The following is a 22898-nucleotide window of genomic DNA, read 5'->3' as shown; positions in this document are numbered from 1 at the left end:
TTCCTTCTCTTGTCTAATTGCCATGGCTAATGTTTCCAGAACTACATTGAACAAGAGTGGTGATAGTGGACACCCTTGTCTTGTTCCTGATTTTAGTGTGAAGGATTTCAGTTTTTGACCATTTAGTATGATATTGGCTGTTGGTTTTTCATAGATGGCTTTTATCAGTTTGAGGTAGAGACCATCTATTCCAATTTTTTGAAGGGTTTTTATCATAAATGCATGTTGGATTTTGTCAAATGCTTTTTCTGCATCTATGGAGATAATCATATGGCTTTTGTCCTTGCCTCTATTGATATAGTGTATTACATTGATTGATTTGTGTACATTGAACCATCCCTGCATCCCTGGGATGAATCCCACTTGATCAGGGTGTATGATCTTCTTGATGATCTTCTGCATTCTGTTTACCAGTATCTTATTAAGAATTTTTGCATCAGTGTTCATTAGTGAGATTGGCCTATAGCTCTCCTTTTTATTTGGGTCTTTCTCTGCTTTGGGGATCATGGTGATGCTTGCTTCCAGAAATGAATGTGGGAGTATTGCTTCCCTTTCAATTTCCTTGAAGAGTTTAAACAGTAGTGGCAGCAGTTCCTCTCTAAATATCTTGTATTCAGCAGTGAAGCCATCAGGACCCGGGCTTTTCTTGGTTGATAAGTTTTTAATTACAGTTTCAATTTCATTGGCTGATTTTGGGTTGTTTAGAATTTTTAGGCCTTCTTCGTTCAATTTTGGAAATTCATATGTATCTAGGAATCTGTCCATTTCTTCTGTGTTGTCCATCTTATTGGCATATAGGTTCTGGAAGTAGGTATTGATGATACTATGGATTTCTGCTGGTTCTATTGTAATTTCACCCTTTTCATTCCTAATTGCATGGATTTGGGCCTTTTCTTTCCTTTTTCTGACAAGGTTGGCTAAGTGTTTGTCAATTTTGTTGATTCTTTCAAAGAACCAACTCTTGGCTTCATTGATTTTTTTGTATTGTTTTCTTAGTCTCCATTGCATTGATTTCTCCTCTGATCTTTATAATTTCCCCTCTTGTATGAGCTCTGGGGTTGTCCTGCTCTTCTTTTTCCAGAAGCTTGAGGTTCAGCATCACGTTGTTTAATTGAGCTCATTCTGTTTTCCTAATATGCATATTCACTGCTATGAATTTCCCTCATAAGACTGCTTTCATTGTGTCCCATAGATTCCGATATGTTGTATTGTTATTGTCATTTAATTGATGGAACTGTCTGATTTCTTCTTTAATTTCCTCTATGACCCATTGGTTATTCAGAAGTGTGTTGTTCAATTTCCATGTGTTTAAGAAATTTTTCCAGTTTCTTTTGCTATGGATCTCCAATTTCATTGCACTATGGTCTGATAATATACAGGGGATAACTTCAATTTCTTTGCACTTACTTAAACATGTTCTGTGTGTGAGTATGTGGTCTATTTTGGAGAATGACCCATGTGCAGCCGAGAAGAATGTGTATTCTGATTTTGTGGGGTGGAAGACTCTGTAAACATCTGTTAAGTTCATTTGTTCAAGAGTTCAATTGAATTCTAGTATTTCATTACTTATTTTTTGTCTAGTTGATCTATCTATTTGTGACAGTGGGGTGTTGAGGTCCCCCACTACAATTGTATTAGTGCATATATGACTTTTCATGTCTGTTAGTATTTGTTTTATATAGTTGGGTGCACTAGTGTTTGGTGCATAGATATTTATGATTGTCATCTCTTTCTCTTGGATTGTTCCCTTTACAAGGATGTAGTGTCCTTCTTCATCTCTCTTAATCAGTGTTGGTTTGAAATCTACTTGATCTGCCAAGAGGATAGCTACTCCTGCTTTTTTTCAGGTTCCCGTCGCATGGAGTATTGTTTTCCATCCTTTAACTTTCAGTCTATGAGTTTCCTTTTGAATGAAGTGTGTTTCTTGTATGCAGCATATTGTTGGATTTTGCTTCTTGACCCATTCTGGCAGTCTGTTTCTTTTGATTGGTGAATTGAGACCATTAACCTTGATGGTTATAACTGAAACATATTGACTTGTCATTGCCATGACTTTTTCTTTTTGCTGGGTTCTCCCCTTTTCCATTTAATTTCTTGTCATGCCAGATGGGTTCATTCTGCTTTGGTTCCTGAGATTGTGATCCTCAATGTCTTTTCCTAGGATATTGTGTAAAATTCTTTGGAGTGCTGGTTTGGTATTCACGAAGTTCCTCAGGTGCTCTTTGTCATGAAAGTATCTTATTTCTCCATCAATTTTGAAAGATAATTTTGCAGGGTACATCAATCTGGGTTGGAAACTGTTTTCTTTCAGGGCTTCTAATACGTCACTCCAAGCTCTTCTTGCCTTGATGGTTTGTGTTGAGAAGTCTGCTGTGATTCTGATGGGCTTTCCTTTGTATGTGATTTGTTTCTTTTCTCTGACTGCTTGGAGAACTTTATTCTTCTGTTGAGTTTCTGGAATCTTAACAATTATATGCCCATGTGTAGATTTTTTTTGATCAAGGCTATTTGGAGTCCTATATGCCTCACTTATCTGTATGTCAAGCTCTTTTCCCCTGCTTGGGAAGTTTTCTGCCATTATTTCTTTGAAGAGTTTTTTTTATGTCATCTGCACTCTCTCCTGTTTCTTCATTGACTCCAATCAGTCTTATGTTATTCTTCTTTGCATCCTCTAGCAGCTGCTGGATTGATTTCTCATGTTCCCTTATAATTTTGAAGCAATTTTTCTTTTCCTGGTCATTAATTGCAATCTTATCTTCTGTATCTGAAATTCTGTCCTCACATTGGCTCATTCTGCTGTGTAGACTTTCAGTGGAGGTTTTCATCTCCTGGAAATCTATTTGCATCTGTTTTATGGATTCCATTTTTTTCCTATGTTGGGAATTCCATCATGTTCCTCATCTCCTCTCTAGATTTATTAATCATGTCTTGCCCTAGGAGCACAATTTCTCCTGTTATCTGAGAAATTATTTCTGATTTCACTTTTTCCAGATCCCCTTTCGTTGCCAGTTCAGTGGGTCCAGGTGGTTGAGTGTCAGAGTGTTCCATCTCATTTCCCTTTGGGGTTGCTGTAGGTGATCTGGAAGTCTGGTTTTGAGACTTAATTACGTGTTTTCTCATTTCGACTGGGGTGTGGGGGTGGGGGGCTGTTGGCACCAGCACAGATTACCTCCTCTGAGCTGGGAGAGGTGGGGCAGGGGCCGGGAGCAGCGGTAGGGATGGTGGCCCAAGAGCCCTTTCCTCTGGGCTTGGAGGAGCGGGAGGTTTGGTGGCCGGGAAGCCCCTTCCTCTGAACCAGGAGCAGTGGGATGGTGGCTCAAAAGCCCCTACCTCTGGGCCGGGAGCAGTGGGACTCAGTACCAGTCTGGTGTCCTCTGCAGCTTTGTAGTGTGGAACCAGGTGGCTGTACAGAGGAGCGAGGTGGGGAGGGGTGTCCAGTAGATTGTTGCCGGGTTGCGGGCTGATTCAGCATGTTCCACACGACTCACGACCTCGGTAGTGCGTGGGCAGAGCTGCCTGTCTGTAGCAAAACTCTTTACTTTTTAATTCCTTGTTCTAGTGACCTTGAGCAGAAACTTTCCCTATTAAGAACTGTAATATTCCACCTCATTAACATCTAAGCTACTAAATCTGAGTTATGTTTCCTCCTCTCTTTTCATATCTATATAATCTGATCCATCTATGATTGTACCTTCTCTCCATTGTAACTATATATATTATTTCTGGATCTAATATTATATATTCATTAATTTCTGATCATAAATGCGGGTTGGGTTTCCTGAAAAAGCTTACAAGTATTTAGTCTGTCAGAAATCATTAAATTCACACTGTGATTTTCCCATTTATATTTGCAGCTTCTAATCAATTGAATATTGACACATTGTCTCCCCCCCCAATTTCCCTTAAATTTGACATCTTGTGTGATAATCTGGGACCTTGGTGGGATGGTTCACTCTCAAAAGCATATTCAGTTTTCTTATAAGGTAAAGAAATCCAGAAATACAGAAGTAGGTTTTTTAAGTTGGAAATTTATCATTTTTCTGATTTTAGAATAACTCCATGAGAAAACATTTTTCTATACCTTAATAACTATGTGAGTAGTGAATGAATAAATACAAACCCCAAAAGCTAAACAGTTATTATGATGATATATATTAGGGAAAAGAATTTTTAAAAAGAAGGTAGCAAAAGAAGTTCATTGTCTTCATACACTACAAAATAAAAAAAATCTAGTGACTATATATTATAATGCAATTATTAGAAATAATACATTAATACTATATTTTGGAATTTTTCAAATGTAGATTATCTTGAACTATAATTCTTCTAAATTAGTAGTATTACAAATATGTTTTTGATCATTTATAATTGAATATTAATGGTGGATTATTTCCTTCGATACAAATTGGTCAGTGTTTATCAGTGTTGATTAGTGTTATTGTGTAAAGGAGACAAGATTTTCTGTTGATTGCTATTAAGACACTGGCATTTCCACTACTTAAATTTTTTATATTTAGCAGAAGCTGATAGACAATAGGAACAAATACAGAATTTTGTTAGTGCTAATAGAGGTAGTTGTAAAGGTGTAGTATTTTATTTTTTTAAATATAGTATATTAAAACCTGCAATTGATTCCAAAATTATCTGTCAAATTACGGGAATTGGCATATACCAGGGGAAATTTCTCATAATGTTTTCTTACATGTGCTTTTTCAGGTTTTTATTTGTGTTATATTGAATCCAGGTCTGGAATTACAGTAATATGCAAGTGATAAGAATATAAAATAATATTAAATAATTTGATATCATTGGAGACTGTATAAAAAGGAACCATTTTTACTAAGTTTGCACTTTGTGACAGTTTTTTTGGGGGGGAGGGGATTTGATAGTTTTTTGATATGCCTGCAGTATGTCATACTGGATGTCAGTACTATATATGTTGAATTCCATGTTACCTTTAAATTGTATAGAAATAATTAGAGATGATGAAGTACTTGGAATACATGCAAGAAAAGATAGTTTGTTTACATCATGTTATTTCTTGGATATTAAAAAGACAAACTAAAAATTTTATTTTTTATTATAAAAGTGTTTTTTATCTTTGAAAGTCACTGCTTGCTTTAGTAAGCTAACATGTAGGTGTAGAAAAGGAATGTTTCAAACTTATTTGCTGTTAAAACACATTCCTTGCTTCATAAAATGCTTTCCTATGAAATTATTCTCCCAACACTGTGATAAGCTCGCTTTCCTTATTAGAATACATTAAACATGGGTTTATGTTCATTTTTGTCTTCTTCTAGCAATTGTTGTTTTGAGCAACCTGGAACCAAATACAACTTATGAAATTAGGGTTGCAGCTGTGAATGGGAAAGGTCAAGGAGACTACAGTAAAATAGAAATCTTCCAAACATTACCAGTTCGTAAGTAATCATCTCTGCCTCGCTCTTTGTTGTCATTTTTTTCACTTACAAATTTATAGAATTTTATAATGCAAGGAGATGCTTTAACATTTTGTGGAAGTGAAATATGTCTTTGATAAAGTGGGTTCTAAAGATGGTGGCATCTCAAATTTATAAAATAGCTGCTTTAGAGCTAGGCAAGAAAAGAAACATATACTGCAATATATACGGTAAAAACTGCTCTGAGGCATTTGTCCTTATTACAATCTGAATATTTGGATTTTAGACATCAGACTATATTCTGTGATAGTAGAAAAACATTCATGTAACATTTCTAATACTTTGTTGTTCTGATGAGACATTATTATTGCATTTATGAAGTGGGGGGAAAAAAGAAAGCAATAAATTAATCTGTTACAACAGTGACTGGCAAAGAACTACTATAGCCTTTCCCATAACTGTTCCATTTTGAAATATTGTAAATCATCTGAGTTTTTAGGAAGGTACAATAAATTTGAAAAGTTATGTTTTACATTGAATATATTATAAAATGTGGGAAACTTGAATGAATATTACTGAACAAATACAAATGTTAGAAAATCTCTGCATAATTGTTTTAGATACATATTAGGAGAGCCAAATTGGTCATAGTGAATTCTCTTAACCTAATTTTGACCAATAATTTTCTATTGGTTCTCATACAGTCTATCAGATGAATTGCCTGATCTCCCTTTTCCAGTGCTGTCATCATTTTTAGTCTCTCTTTTATTCACCAGGAGAACGCCAAGCTCATGAATCTTACCTGATAATCCTACCTCCCATGTGCTCTTCCCCTAATTCATCTGCCCCTTCTCTCCTTTAAATTCTCAATTACACAACCTTTGAAATTCTCACCTTCCATCCCAACCCAGTTTTCCCTGCCTGCAACACTAAGTGCTCCTCCATCTGCTGTAAAGCTCTCTGAAGGGTATTTGTGTGATGTTTCCTTTTTTCATAGAACTGTGCATTTTGCTGTTGTTTTTCTGTTTCTGGTTACACTCAGGGCAACTGCAAATGAGTTCAAAATAAAGGCATGATTTCTTCGATAAGCCTGTGGGTAATCTTTCCAATTTTATTTCCTCCTACATTTAGTCATCATGCTCAATCTCTCTCTCTCTCTCTCTCTCTCTCTCTCTCTCTCTCTCTCTCTCTCTCTCTCTCTTTCTCTCACTCATTATAACACTACATAATATTATGCTCTATATCTACAAATAGGTAATATTCATTGAAATAAATCAGACATACAGGCTTAAATATGGCATTTTTTTGCAGATGAGAAAACCAAAATATAAATAAAAGATGGACAATAGAAAGTAGGGAGATCTTTTTAAAATAATAAAGGGAGTAAGACATATAGGGAGCGACAGAAAGTGGATTGAAAAAAAATGAAGGAAAAAATATAAATAGAGCTTTCACGTATAGGAAGGCACTAAAAATTGGAAGGATCAGGGAGGGATGGAAGGGGTACAAATTGAAAAAAGAAATGAGATGTATTATGTACATGTACCAATTCCCAAAAATAAAGGTAATCATTATGTACTGTAAGCATATGCTAATAAAAATAATTTTTAAAAATAAATTACAACACTGCTTTCTTAGTGTGTAGTTGACTTACCATCGTATCTTCAATATGATGAGAACTTTGGAAGTTGGATGCTAGCCTAATATATATATTTACTTGCTTCCTAGGGTGTTTTTAACTTCTCAGGATTTTTTAAGTTATGTATAGCTATATAACTTATAAATCTTAAATTTCTATTATTATTGATATTATTGCTTTTGCATAAACATTGGATTGGAATCACAAATAGAAACCATAAGTTTTATCTATTTATCTCCAGTAGAATTCACATTGCATTTGTTCCTTTTTTCAAAGGAAGTATGAATTGTAATGAAATTACAGATTTGGTCTATGCTTAATTTTAAATATATGCGTAGATATTTTTAGTTTATATGTACAATTGCTATGTAAGATATAGTTTCTGCTTCATAACTCATTCAAAGTGCTATTATGAAAATAATATAATTATGTTATTAAATGAGAATTTTATAAAATCCGTAGTGTAAAATGTAGATTTTCCCATAATCTCATTAAAAATTTTTAATATATTCTTTTATTCTTCATAATGTTAATTTTATTAACTTTATTGCTAATCACAATATAAATTTTCTTTTCACTATTTCTACGTAGCTCTAACATATGAGTCTATTTTATTGCTCACTTACAAGTCAAAACATCCTATAATCATATTTCTTTAATGACCTACATTTTTGCAAAATAAAACTACTTAAATGCTTTAGGTTATAAATACCATATTACAAATAAGGTCAACTTGATGAGAAAGAAATCTCAGTTTCTCAAAGATTGGAGATATACAGCATCTTCACTTCATTGTGTTTAGTTTGCCTTGACATTCTTCTAAAGAGATTGGATATTACAAGTTTTCTGAATCATTGCAAACTAAAGTTTGTGTTTGTGATCCTTTTTACCCATGTATAGCCAAGATCATATCCATATCCATTTCCTTATCGTCAGAGTCTTGGAAGAAAGAGGCAGGGAGATGACAGTATATGCTCAAGCACCTCAGAACTGAAACAAAGCAAGGAGATCCCATTCTAAATTACCAAACAGTGATGGTATTCTTTATGTGGAAAAGCCTTAGACATGAGTCCATTCCTGTTCTTTTGAAAATATTGTCAGCATCATTGATATATCACTACTTGAAGAATAGACTCAATAGCAAATATACTCATAAAACTAAAAGAAAAGAAAATATTGAAACAAAAGGCTGTAGAATATAATACTACAAATCTCATCTTCTTTAACTCTAATACAATTATGAATATAGGAAGAAAATACTGATTACAGTAAATAACTAATTATAAGCCATTATCTATCTTGATAGGTATATAACAAAAGTTTGATGTATTAATATGCAATATTTATATGAGCAATATCCATAAAATATTATGAAATAAATTTACCTTAATTAAGTAAGTAGGAATTCACTCTATTAATGCTAAAAGAAATAAAGCTTACACAATTAATGCAGCACTGTTCTCACAGTATTTGCACGTGAGTATAAGTAGTATATGTGGTCCCGAGGTTGCACAATTTAGGCGTGTTAGTCTGGATTTATGAATGCTGCTAGTTTTTGGAGGAGTAAGTGAGGATCACAGGTTATTTCACAACAAAGAGCAAATATCAAACGGTAAATCTAGGATAACGTCATATATTTTGATTATATGACAGTGTTCTTTTTATTAAAATGCAGTTTCTCTACGTATGTGAAATGTGGGGAAATGAAGAATTGTTGTATTACATATCTAGGTGAACCAAGTCCTCCATCCATACATGGACAGCCAAGCAGTGGAAAGAGTTTTAAAATCAGCATCACCAAACAGGATGATGGAGGAGCTCCCATTTTGGAATACATTGTGAAATACAGAAGTGTAAGTACCTCATTTATTGTGATTTTTGTACCAGGTTTTTCAAACTGCACTATGAGTTGCACTGAGTTCATACAGAGGTCAGGAATGAATGTATATTCAGTGACAGCAATCACAAGAGCTAATTTTCCATTCTGAAATTTATCGTTTTAAATTGCAACTTTCTTCTTTTGTTAAAATCTAAACATACCACATCAAAATAATCTTATAGCTTTCATCTTGTGATTTCTAGGTGAGAAATACAATTGATCAACATTTCAGAAAAGACGTACATTTCCCCTGTTTTTCTTACAAGTTTTGTAACATTTTTTACTTTCAATTCTGCTTGATTTTCATAATTTCAGGCTAAGTGCTCTTGCCCATTGTACCTTTTTGGGTGGACTTATTAAAATCACAACTCAGAATAAGTTATTCTAATAAAATTCTAAGATTGTTTTATCCTTAATATTAAACAAAGAATGTCCATACTAAACTTTAGGCAAAAGGAATAATTTTCTTCAAATTTAATTAGCATTCCCTACTAAGAGAGTTTAGATAGCGAAGAGCTGCATGGGTGTTTAAGAGGTATGGGGGAGGAAAGATGACTACGTTGTGATATGATGATGAAAGTTTCCCATTGACTTTCTCTCTTTGCCTTTAGCTAAAAATATGCCCAAGGTCCCTGAAAATGACTTCTCCTCAAAATACTTCATAAGTAACATTGACTAATTGCATATAGTATAGAATATATTGAAAAGTGTGCTCCTTAATCTTATGTGGATAAATTTTCAATATTTTCATACAATCTATGATTTTCTAAAATACCATATTGCTACTTCTAAATTCAAACATCTACATTTTGAGGAGCAATAAAAAGGAAATTTGATTTTGATTGGCACGCTTTGATAATTAATTTTAGATATGATTTTAGTCTCCTCAATTTAATGTTAATATTCCTTTCAAAGACAGCTCTTCATCCAGGTTTTGTGCTGTCTGTGATGAGCAGCTCCATATCTTTTGTGTAACCTGCTATGCAGCCTTCATGTTTCTACACCAAAGGCTCACTGGTCTCTCAGTGCATCTGAGAGTGTCATGCCACTTAGGCCAGGTTTCTAGACCATTCTCATTTGCTCCTCTGGAAACTCTAAGGAAGGCAGAGAGACTGTCTTTAAAGAACACAAGTGTGATGTGAATTCATAAATTAGACTAGGATAATAGACCAATCCATGTAAATTGTAGCCTGCCTTCCCATCTACCTAGAATTAATAGTAAAATATATTGGTATATATTAACAGTTAGTAAGGACCTTCAGTAAATTCCCATACCAAACATAAAATTCAATGGCTAGTTATGACACTACATCTTATACATTTTATGTATATGGTTTTTGCTTAAAATTAAAGATATACTTGATTTTCTTCTCTAATGAGTTGATACTAGAATACAAATGCTACACTCTGTGTGACCAAATGTGTATTATATTGATGATAAAACATATGTATTATTTTATGTTACAGTTTTTCTTCATCTCTTTATTAGTGGCATTTATTTAATTTATTTAAAAAATTTATTTTATTTAAAAAATAAAATTTATTTTATTTAAAAAATAAAATTTATTTTATTTAAAAAATCATGAGTAATTTAGGATTGCTTTGATTTCTCTTACCTCTGGTTTCTATTTCCATTTTTCCAAAAGTGAAGTTGAGAAACTTAGGACACCACTGCACAGAGAATCCATCTTTTTCAAACTATTTAATACAAGTTAGCATTATATATTTACTCAAAATACTTATTTCTGGAAAGTGGTCTGAGATTTTTACATACATTTTGATCTTAAAGTTGATGTATACTGTTTTTTTGTTAAACTATACATTTGGGTTCCGAGAAACATGGTCAAATTCTACTTAAAGAAGATATTTTTTCTGGAACTAGATAAGTTTATAGGTAAAACATTCCATATTTAGGTTCAAATCCCAGAAATGAAATCAGGAATCTAAATTGTTTTTATTTATATTCTTTTATTCTTAGCACATTGGCTTTTATCCTAATACAGATTATCTTGCTTCCTAAGAAAGTGGCTTTCCATCCACATTCAGGATGTGAGGACATTTGAAAGAACAAAAAGAGAAATAAGCTATTCAGCTGAATTTTTCTCTTTTTTTCAATATAGAAAAATATTTTATAAAACTTTGCCAACAAAATTATAATTATTTCTCCTCAAATAGAAACAGATGCCCTCTCTCAGTAAAGGGACCATAATAAAGTGATTTGATTTAACCAGAAAATGCTTGCCTTGAATTGTTACTGGAATTATTTCTGTCATTTTAATGAGTGTCAGTAGTATTTAAAAGCACACTATTGGCATTTTAGCTGGTCTAATATTAAGGTATCTTCTTCTATTACCCAAAGCAGAATATTTCAAAACATTCCCTCTCACTCAGGATATGGCTAAGACAGTCATCCCAGCCAGTGTTGAAAACAAATTTGTTCTCTGAGTAACAAGATAACAGTTCAGAGTCTATTACAGTCACAAAATAATGCCATTTGAGACATTCATGGATATATATGTATATTCATATATATTTATATATATAAACATATACTTCAGTTTAAAAAATAATTTTCATTTCTTTGAATGTGGAAAATGTGGATTAAAATTGAAAAGTTAGGTGTGAATTGCATGTGGAAAAAAATAATTAAGTTGTTAATCCTTAAGAGATTAATAAGGTTGGAGAATCAATTCTTTATAATGATTCAATAAATTTTACCTTTTCATGTAACTGATATGGATCAGTTTTAGATAAAAATTTGAACGAGAAAAAATTTTATCTCCACTCTATTTCTATCTTCCATTATATTTTCCTCCTTTTACTTTTCCCAATGTAAGGATTATAGTCTTTATAGTTGCTTACAATTTACACAAAATTATTTTACCCTCCCAGTAAAAGTGTGTGTTTTCCTCTCCCCAATTACATTTCATTTCTGTTTGCAAATTCAGCGTTATTTTCCAGTCACTTCTAACTCCACAAGTACTGAATGATTTGTTTTTAATATCATGATGGAGATGATTGATTCATTTAATACAAACATACCTATAATTGGCTGCTATTCAGTCACTGTGCTACTTAGAGCGCATAGCATTTTAACAAGGAACACTTTTAATAATATGATTTTAGGCGTATGAAAAATTTTGCAAAATAATTTTTATACCTTTTTGTGTTACAAGAAAGAAATTGCTCACTGTTAAGAGAAGTTTTTATATTTAATAAAATATAGTAATACATTTTCTCATGTATTTGAAGGCCAACTAGAGCAGCAAATTTATGTGCCTTTGTGATGAGAGAAAACAGATAACAGAACATAAGACTGTATAATTTAATCACATTTGCAGCAGTTGTAGCCCACTAAAAATTTACCTTTGGAAATTATTGTGTATGAACGTCTCAACCACAGTTCCATCCTTCTTAAACAGTTCGGGTTCTGTGCTTCCAGTCACAGCCATTCTAACAAGCTTTCTCAATACACATCATATGAGAGTCTGCCTTCTCTTTCAATGCATTATTCCTTTGTTCCTATTTTTTGCCTTTCCTCCTTCATCTATTTCACCTTGTCAATATCATCCTCTAAAGGTGCAATTGGAGATACTGTGATTAAACACAAAGTTACCTTAATGTCAACAAAAATATATTGGGAAGGAATAATTTCATGCATATTTTATTTCTCCACATTTAAAAACATGCTTTTTCAAGAGCATTTGTTGCTAAGAAGTTTTAGAGGCATTTTCCATGTTATTCTACATTTGCAGTGAAGTGATAATTTTTTAAGAAGGGTTATTCGTCATTGGTACTGTAAGTAGGATTTCAAGCCACTTCTGTTCATTTTGCAAATTGTATAAATTCTACAATGGAGCAAAGTATAACTAAATAATTTGAAAAATTACTTTGAAATATACAGTGCATTTTAAAACATATAACCTCTATGGAAAAAAAGGGATAAAAATCTGGGAAATAAGTAACAACTCTAATCCTAATTTTTTCACTAGATTTCTTCTGTTAGCCAATTTTTCAACTCTGCTGTACAAAGGAGTATGTATTTTATATTGAGAACAAAATTAACTGAGTCACTATATTCTGTTTATAACTTCTGATTTCTAACATATTGTGAATCAAGGCATTTCATTTGAATTTCACTAACAAAAACAAAAGTACTAGTGTACTAACCAAGATAGTGTATAACTTCCTGAAGATTAGAAACCAGGAAGTACATTATCCTATGTTATCCTGTAATAGAGCACAAGGCTTTGATCATTCACTCATTAAGAAGACAATTTATTAGAAGATAACCAGAGTAATAAAAACCAATTTAGCTGTCTCTATGGGCCCTTCATGAAAATTAACATTTCCAACAATAAGAGAATAAGATTAAATCATGTATCTGGAGATTAATGATGAACATATTAATCTAATAGAGTGTCTGAAGAAACACAAAAATTTATTTCAAGTACCAAATATTTTACATCTACTTAGTAATGTAGTGTCAATATAACTCCATATAATTTAATAAATAGTTTTTTCCAAGTTTCCATGACTTTTTCACAATTTTCACTCTAATTTGATGATAGCTATAGGATCATAACTATCACTTATGGCATAATTTTGAGTTTTCTGAGCTAAGAAGGGCTAAAACGAATTGATAACTTAAAATTGGTTGTGAAAAAGGAACATTAGGAATTAATAAGAGTAATTATAGCATACATTTTAAAAAGTTAATTGAACTTCTTAAGCCATTTGAAGTCCGGAAATTTGCATAATACTGTATGTAAATGAAAACAACAAAACAAAATGTAGTATTGAAAACAGCACTAAGTAAAAGTTAATAAAATTGAAATTTGATTGATGAGAGAATTTATTTTAAAGTTATAGCATTTTAGTGTGTGTACTGAAATATATTTAAGAAATAGATTTTAATATTGAAATAATTGTGGACAATGAACAGCTTTAGGAATTAAAGAGTATGAAACAATTTAGTGATTTTTATTTTTTTGCTGTAAAAAAGGTTTATTAATCTTTATATTGGCAGTATAAAATAGGCTGTTTGTTGTTTAAAAGAACAAAATCACCAAGGAATCAGTTAATCCATTTTATTCAATTATAAACTGGCCTATAATAGATTCATACATTGGAGAAATAATGAACACAAGAAAAATCAGTACATTAAAATTAAGTGTAAAGATTATGGCTTGCACTCTGCAAATATTTGTGAATGTGCCAGGAGTAATAACAAAGAAAAATTAATTTATTTTCTCTTGAGTATTATGTGGGTGAGGAACACTCTACAAAAATATTACTTAGGGCTCATCTTAGAAATTTTACCCGGCATCAGAACATGGAACAAAGGTAATTTGAGGCAGTTATGATAATGAAAGAAAAGATTACAATTTAGAAGTTTTCTGTTAAAACCTACTATACCTTACATGTTCCCAAATCTCAGAGAAATAGCTTTTATTTTACACACACATGCACAAGCAAATGCATATACATATATATGTGAATTATCCATATTGGTAACTTTCCTTTCTCGTACTCAGTAGCAAACAGACTTTAAGATATTTCTGAATCCTTCTGTGAGGTCATACAAATAATAAATATTTCACCCTCAAAATCATGAAATCAAGAAAGCCCAAAACTGCTGCAGTGTCTACGGCCATAGCACCCTGAACACACCTGATCTCATCCAAAGCTGCTGCATATTCATACAAAATATTAAATCAGATGACACAAAAGTCAGAAGAACCTAAATTTCTCTAGTGAATATGAGCTCACCAGCTGTATTGTCATTTAAATTTGTAATTATTCGAGTTGTATTTAAGACTTTGTTTCCAGGTAACTTTGAAAAGAAAGTTAACAGACTATTACTTGTTATGAATAAAACACCAAATAGCCCTCTGATAATAAAATATGTGAATCATTCCTCCTTTTCTCTGGTGTACTCTTGTACAGAAGATAGGAAATATTTGCTAATGTGCTGATATCATGACTTTAGTATCACTATTAAGAAGTATCCTTGGGCTGGGGATTTTGCTCAGTTGTTCCTCTGCCTCCCTTGCAAGCACAAGGACCTGAGTCTGAGCCCCAGTACCAAAAAAAAAAAAAAAGAAAGAAAGAAGAAGAAATATCCTTAATTATTGTGTAGCCCTGATATTTTCTGACAAAAAGTAGTGCTCAATAGAATAGTCGTTACAGCACAGAAAAATGACTTTTTCCATAACTGCCCTTCAGCATTTAATTGGCTTATTAATAATAGCCCTATTCAACAAATCATCTCATTAAGTTACCTAGGGGAACATTTTGCAACCAGTTATCTTAAATCGGTCCCTGGGCATTTAAATTCTGTAAATTAGGCACTGCGCAGATGCATAATTGAGATTTCCATGCTTAGGGGAGTTTTTGGTAACACCCACTTTATTTTTTTTCTGTTCCCCAGATATAGCAATTAAGGGATTGAAATATCTCCTTATCTAATGTTGAATGGAAAATGAAATTGATTTATATTGGGAAAATATTAGAACTCCCCTTGGTTTCTTGCACCGTTAGTCTAAAAGGAAGGAAACATTTTTAATTTACCGGTGCTAACAGCTTCAGCAGTTAAGAGTTAAATGACTCTTAATTCAGAAAAGAATGCCTGTATGTCTGTTGCTTGTCTAGAAGTTTCTCTTCAAATGCTCTATTCTTGGAATTGGTATTTTGGAACATTACAAGTTTCACCTAAAATGCTCAGTTCCTAGATATGATATGTTTTGGAGGATTACTTGAAGGACAGAAAGTCTATTCATCCTCTAAAGAATTCCGAGGTATTTCACATCTCAATTAGTGGCTTATATTTGTCTTGAAATCAGTATCTCCACTCAGATCCAAAGCAAAATCCAAGCACTTGAATTTCCACAGATTACTCATAGCAAACACTTCGTAGTTACATAGGATGTGTGAATTATTGGTGTAATGCTGGAGCCACAGAATCACACATGTTTCTACCAACTTGAAAGGCACTTGCTTTTATGTAACTCGAGAAATTTTTAAATTTGTTTGAAATCATTATCATATAGCATATGTTCTTATATTCTTGAATGGTTATGCAATTTCATGGGTTTTTAAATTATTGTGTTTACTTTTGGATATAATGTTCTGTCAAGGACTCACACCTTTATATATTTGCTAACAACTATGTTGGGTAAAATGAATGGCACCAGAGTTTGTTACTTCCAAAAAGGACAATATTATTTCCATGGGAGATGGTCCTGGCCCTAGAGCTCTATTAAATCTCTCTCTCTACAAGCCCTAATTGAATTCCTTTGTTATTCAAAGAACTCATCTCTTTCTTCTGTGTTGGCTTAACAAAAACAAGATGAAGGTTTTGTGTATGTCTTGTGTACTATTGTCTTCATAGTTTTTAGAACAGCCTAACCACCCAATAAGGATGGAAAAAATGAATGGATGAAGAAAGAGAATATTGGGAAACATTGACTCTAGTACACCCATCTTAAACATTCCCAAAGCACGCCTTGGTTTGATTCTTAACTTTATTATTCACTTAGATTCTTAGACTAGTTATAGCTTTTCTTTGCAGTTTACTCATTGCCATTCCATTATATCATTTAAGATCTTAAATCCAAGTGGGAAATAGGCCATTTTGAAAATTACTCATAGGAGCACAGTTTGTAATAGCTAAAACTTGCAAGCAGCCCAATTTCCCATTTACTGGAGACTGGATAAAGAAGATGTGAGGTTTTTTAATTAATAAAATGGAGTACTAGTCAGCCACAAAGAATGAGAAACTAGAGACATAGCTAAATGGATGTACATTGAGGCAATACTCTTAAGTGAAATAAATAGGACACACGTGTGTAAATACCAACTAGTTTCTCTGCTGTGAGAAACTGAACGTGTAAATAAGGATCGAAAGGCATAATAGATATTGTGAAATAGGAAGAAAAGGTTCAAAGGGGAAGGGGAAGTAGCAGGAATTGGAGAAAGGAAAGAAGGGAATGGAATTAATATGAGAAAATGAAAAACTGGAAACAAAGTCTTTGTAAATAGGGAGGGGTGGAGGGGTCGAAGGGAGGGCATGGGAATGGGGAAAAAATAAGAACTAAGATATATTATGCAAAGGTACAAATTTCCCGTGATGAATGTCATTATATTGTATACCTAAAATATACCAATAAAATTAATTTTTAAAAATTTCAATGTAAAGTAGTAAAATGTAAAAATTGAAAAAAATATAAAATTATTAAAAATATACATGTTTATCTGCAAATTAAATGTCCATTTAGAACCCTGATCTCATTAAAGGTTTTATACTTTAAGTTTTGAAGAAATAAAAAACTATGTTATTCATAAAAATCTATACCATCAGAAATAATTCAAAAGATAAAGAGAATAATACTATTGAATCAAAACCATATCTTTTTGTTTCCTTTCTGAAGTGTATGTTTGGAGCACCCCAGTTAAGTGCCTATTTGCCTTTAGAGAATAAATCCTTAATTATTTACCATTAGTTCAGCAAATGTTTTATTCTTTATATTTGAAGAAACATTGTAAAAATTTTGGCTGAATGTAAGGTAATATTGGGATAAACTATAAGGTTAAACAAATCTTTCTATCTATTGCTATAGCCAGAATTCAATTTATTTATATCTAGTTCCTGGGAAATAAGATTTGAAATTGCAGTTATAGATTATTAGATACATGATTCTGGGAAAAAATACTTCATTTCCATATGGTTATTATGGAAATAGTTATTTCTTAGTAATGGAGACTGTTTTGATTACAATTCCTCAGGCCCTGGAAAACACCATTTACTGTTTTCCTTGTAGTTCCATCAAAAAGTGTCATAGAGAAGCTGTTGCTATTATTTCTGTTTTAGACAGGGAAAGAACCAAAGGGTTAAGAAACTTACCCATTTTTAAACTGTTAACATGGAATAGCTTAATGTTCCCATGTTTTTTGATAATGTATTTCACAAAATTATGCCAATTTATTTTTCAGTGCTATTGTGGTAATAATGCTATCTTTTCAAATAGAGAGCAATTCTAATATCATGTAGTCCAAAATAATAAAATAGTCTTTAAATTTAAAATGTTTTGCAGTAGGATTACTTTTTATAATTTCCACATGATTATTTTCCTTATATGCTATTTCATTATGAATCATAAAATATAGTAGTAAAATAGTGCAAGTGCTAACAAAAGTGTAAAATAATATTCATACTTTAATTCCCATACAGTTTTTCTCCTTCACCAAACTTTAATATGTCTCTGGAAATTATTTTAATGGACATATTAGACTTATTTAATATATTGTATTTTAGTTTTCTATCACATGCTTAACAATAATTAAGTGTGACCAAATTCCAAACTGTTGTATATCAAACAAATAATACAATTAATGGAGGTGAATGATAAATTACTAAAAGATAAAAGTGTGCAGAATTATTACTCTGGTTAATGTGTAGAGACATTTTATCTTATATAGTAAATGTTGGAAATAATATTGACTTCATTGATATTGCAAGTTCATATATCCATGTGAATGTAAAAATCAATAATAATGAAGCTATTTGTTCCACTCCCAAATAAATTACATTTAAAAAGCTATATTTATAAAATATATGTGTGTCCTCTTTACAGAAAGATAAAGAAGATCAGTGGCTAGAGAAAAAAGTGCAGGGAAATAAAGACCACATTATTTTGGAGCATCTACAGTGGACAATGGGCTATGAAGTTCAAATCACAGCTGCCAATAGACTAGGATATTCTGAACCAACAGTTTACGAGTTCAGCATGCCACCAAAGCCCAACATTATTAAAGGTAAGCAAAACTACAAGCTTTCCTAACATAAGTATTATGTTATCTGTTTACAACGGCTATGGCTCTTTTTATTAAAAATGAAAATGTAAGTTTATAAACTAAATGTAAACTCTAGATTCCATCATGATTAGTGTGGCATGTCGCCTTAAAGTGTTCCCAGTTACTCTTGCCGTGAGGTATTTTGTAAAAATGCTTTAATAGCTTTAGCCATAGAAGTGATGAGAAGAAATAGGCAGAGGGAAAGAATGGCAGGTGAGAATGAACGATAAAAAGCAGTATGAAAACCTGCTGAGACCAGAGGGAACCTTTGCCAATAAGACAACTTCTCTTGGAACATGGACAACCTGATTTGTGATTCTGGTTAGATATTGCCAAAGATAATGGCGACTGAACAATGAGATCAATTTTAGAAATATGAAATCACTCAGTGAATCAAGGACATTCACAAATGCAACTTCGTAAAGACGTATAGGTGCAGTTTCAAGGAGATTATATGCTATAGCAGGAAACTCTAAATCTGTTTTTACAACAAACAGTGTGCTGTTCTTTTGGTAGGTAATAGTACTTATATCCATTGATATGTTAGGGATATTATCAAAAGGCACAAGATCTCTCTTAAATTATTTTTGGATACCGCATAGTATAGATACAGAGGTAGAGAAGCAAGAGCATATGTCTACTGATACAAAGTAAAATTTAATATTAATTCCATATTAGTCATATATTAGCATTGCCTTATACTAAATCTGCCCTTTATGTATTACCTTTAGTATTTAACTTTTATAGACATGCGTTCATTACATAAACATGTAAAGAAAAATGAGAACACCAAATTAATTCATAAAGCCAGAGTTTATCATAGAATATCACTATTGGTACATAATGCTTGTGAAACTAGAAAAGAACTAAAATTTGTCATTTTGGTCATTTTACTTAACCTTCTTGTAATTTCAAATTGATTCTGATCTCATTTACTATGAATTTCTAATATCATGTCAATATTTAAAAATTGAAATCAGTTTTATACACTTAATTTTTATTAAAATAATTATTGATTATGAGATTTAAAACTAATTAACTTTGTGACTTTGTCTTGTTAACATTAATTAGTTAATGATATGAATTATAATTTTGATTATAATTTCAAATTGGGCAGTTAGGAGCCTCTAGAAATATTATGGATATCTTTGATTATGATGGCATTTTCTTTTTAATTTATCAAGTCCTTGTGCATTTATTATCTCATTTTATTCTTGATTATAAGTTAGATGAAGAAGAGATATTCATTTTACAAGAAAGATTTTACAAGAAAGATTTTTTAAAAAGATTTTATCCACTCAAATTCAGTGCTACTTCAAGTCCTATGAAAATCTCATAGGAGGTGATGCACCCGAGTAAGACAAGCTGAATGTACTATGCTTTATTTTTACTATTTGCTTGTGAATTTGAAAAATCAATAATTGTATTCATAACTATATTATGATTGTAGTAATTTTATTCTATGAAGGGAATTAAGAACATAATGTAAAAATGATTAGCAAACCTAGTCAGAGTATCTAAAACAGAATTGAAAAGTGTATTCCATTCTTCTAAAACTTTAATGCAGTTCATACATTTGAAGGAAATCATGAATTTGTATTGAGATATTAAAATGCAGTTACATAGAAAGGATAAATCCTAATATTCTACAGCACAGAAGAATGACTATAATTCCCAACATTTTTCATTATGTTTCATAAAGATCTAGATTAACAGCATTTGAATGTTTCCACAACAAAGAAATGATGTTTCCAAGATGGAAATACTAATTCCCTTGATCTGATGATCATCACTCCATGTCCCATTAATGTGTACAAATATTATATGTCAGTGAAACATAAAATCAGTATTAATGTAGTAAAATATAACATTTTAATTACAATTTTATATAAAGCATAAGATGTCACAAATTAGATGTTAGACATGTTATTTCATGTTATGCACCTAGATTCCCTGGAATTTTTCTAAGAAATTATTGAAAACAAAAACTACGCTATGCATGGCAGTGTATGCCTGTAACTCCAACATTTGGGAGAGAGAGCTGAGGCAGGAAGACTGCAAATTTGAGCCTAACCTGAATAACTTCGTGACTTAGGAAGACCCTGTGTCAAAATAAAATAAAAACAGGTGGGAATGTAGCTAAACATGAAGATCCTGAGTTCAAGTACCAGTACTAAAAAGGAAAAAGGAAAAGGAAAGGGAAACAAAAGCCAATAAAAGGTATAATGGTATATATCCATATCTGTATATGTAGGTACACACTTAATGAAGTGAAGCTCATTTTAAAAAATTATTTCAGAAGGTTAAATGATTTATTCAAGTTTTGTGCTGCTTTAAGTCATATGAAAACTTTGATGCCTTACGAAATGACACACCTAAATAAGAGTGATTAAATGTTCCATCGTTTATCATTTTATATGCCCCATAAATTTGAAATATCAATATTTTACCTATATTTATAAAGTGCTATGTTATTATGTTATACATATACATAAAGGCATAGCAATACATGCTGTGATGCATGTACTCTAAGATATTACATTTACCTTCAATTTGATTAACTTATTGAGTTATATGCAAGACCTAGAATGAAAATGTAGAGAATTCTGGTTTAGTTTCTTCTGGCTCTGCCAACTTAAAATTCATTCATTCATTCATTCATTAGGGAATATTTTCTGAAATCTTGCTTTGTGAAAGAACTGAGATGAGGGCAAAAGATTCATCATAAAAAGAACAGAGAGAGTCCCAGACATAAACAATTTCACAATCTGACAAAGAAGCCTGACACTAAACATGAGTTATAATAACCCATGAATTATTACAACTACAGGATGTGTTCATGCATTCTGCTCCCATGGGAGCAGTTGGCAAAAATACCTAATCTGTGGGGTACAGTTAGGATTCGGAATGGTTTCCTTTCAAAAGTAGCTCTATAAAGGAAACTTTCAGGCATTAAGCTTCCAGGGAGTGTTACATGGAAGAAGTGTCTGACAGAAGAAAATGCTGATCTCCTTTAATAAGTGGAAAAAGAATATCTGGAGCAGAATCTGGGGATGTGTGTCTGAGGATTAGACAAGAGAGGGGGCTGCAACTCAGACCTGCCAGTGGCTTCTTAAAACTATGCAAATAAGTTTAATGCTGATCCCACAGAAAGGGAGAAATATTGTAAGTTGAATGAATATATAGGCATTATAAATCTGTCCATATGACTGGTGTAAGTGGTGGGTGGAGATCAATACTGTAAGAGAGGTGGTAAGAGTAGAAAATGAAGAGAATTACTATTGTAGATACATACTAATGTAGACCGACACTGCCTCTGTAATAAATTGGACATGGTAGGTAATGATGACTTGTAGGTTACCTTTTTTGAGCAAACTGGGCATTACTGATGTCATTTCTCAAAGTGAAAAATTCTGTAGGAAGAGTGGGGTTTGGAGAATGGGGAACAAACAGAATAGCAATTTGGAATGCGTTAAATTTGAAATGTCAATTGTTGGTTTGATATATGATTATAAAGGTGAGAAAATGGTCATGGCTTGACAACATACACTGTGAGAGTGTGGATCTTAGCAGGCAAATGATATTTGCAGTCTGGTGAGGATAAACCTACCAGACAAATAAGGCCTAAACTCTATGAAATTGCTGTCTGTGAGACTGGTGTTCCACAACACTATAGGGGTGAGCAGCACAGCATAAAAATTCACAGAGTACTTCTTGAGTTACTAATGGGAGATCAAGTGAGTCCCAAGGAAATATTATAGGAAGAAGAAAACACACTGGCTCCCAAAAGAAACTGAGGTATTACAGTTATTGGGAAAACACAAGAGTATAATATCTTGGAAATTAAGAGAGGGTCAGATTTCAAGAAAAAAGGTATCAATTGTCAGTTGCTTCTGAGAGGAACTGAAACTAAGAAAATGTGGTGTGTCCATATTGAATATTACATTCAACTTTGCTGTAATAGTTTAGGGTGAAGTTAGAGAGAGTTGAGATGAAAAATTAATTAGAAAAAATTTATTAGAGATTAGAAGGTTTAGATTCCTTGTTTATTTGGTGTTTTCAGATTTTCTGTGATGGTGAACAGAGAAATAAAAGCAAGTGTTTGAAAGAGTTTTATGACAAACAA

At 32.3% G+C, this 22898-nt stretch overlaps 1 protein-coding gene across 2 annotated transcripts in view; it reads left to right on the top strand.

Annotated features, from left to right (window-relative positions):
- Window positions 1-22898, top strand: part of Ncam2 (neural cell adhesion molecule 2) — a 490293-nt gene that overhangs the window by 420783 nt on the left and 46612 nt on the right. For both annotated transcript variants that reach the window (XM_004842216.3, XM_004842218.3), the window contains exons 13-15: window positions 5301-5420; window positions 8770-8891; window positions 18553-18733. In XM_004842216.3, the coding sequence (XP_004842273.1) occupies window positions 5301-5420; window positions 8770-8891; window positions 18553-18733 (423 nt within the window). The remainder of the gene's footprint in view (window positions 1-5300; window positions 5421-8769; window positions 8892-18552; window positions 18734-22898) is intronic.

Source organism: Heterocephalus glaber, unplaced genomic scaffold, assembly GCF_053883595.1.
Source record: "Heterocephalus glaber isolate CG9 unplaced genomic scaffold, H.glaber_assembly_v1.0 deba00000122, whole genome shotgun sequence".
Lineage (NCBI taxonomy): Eukaryota > Metazoa > Chordata > Mammalia > Rodentia > Bathyergidae > Heterocephalus > Heterocephalus glaber.
This window is presented reverse-complemented; position numbering and strand designations above follow the sequence as displayed.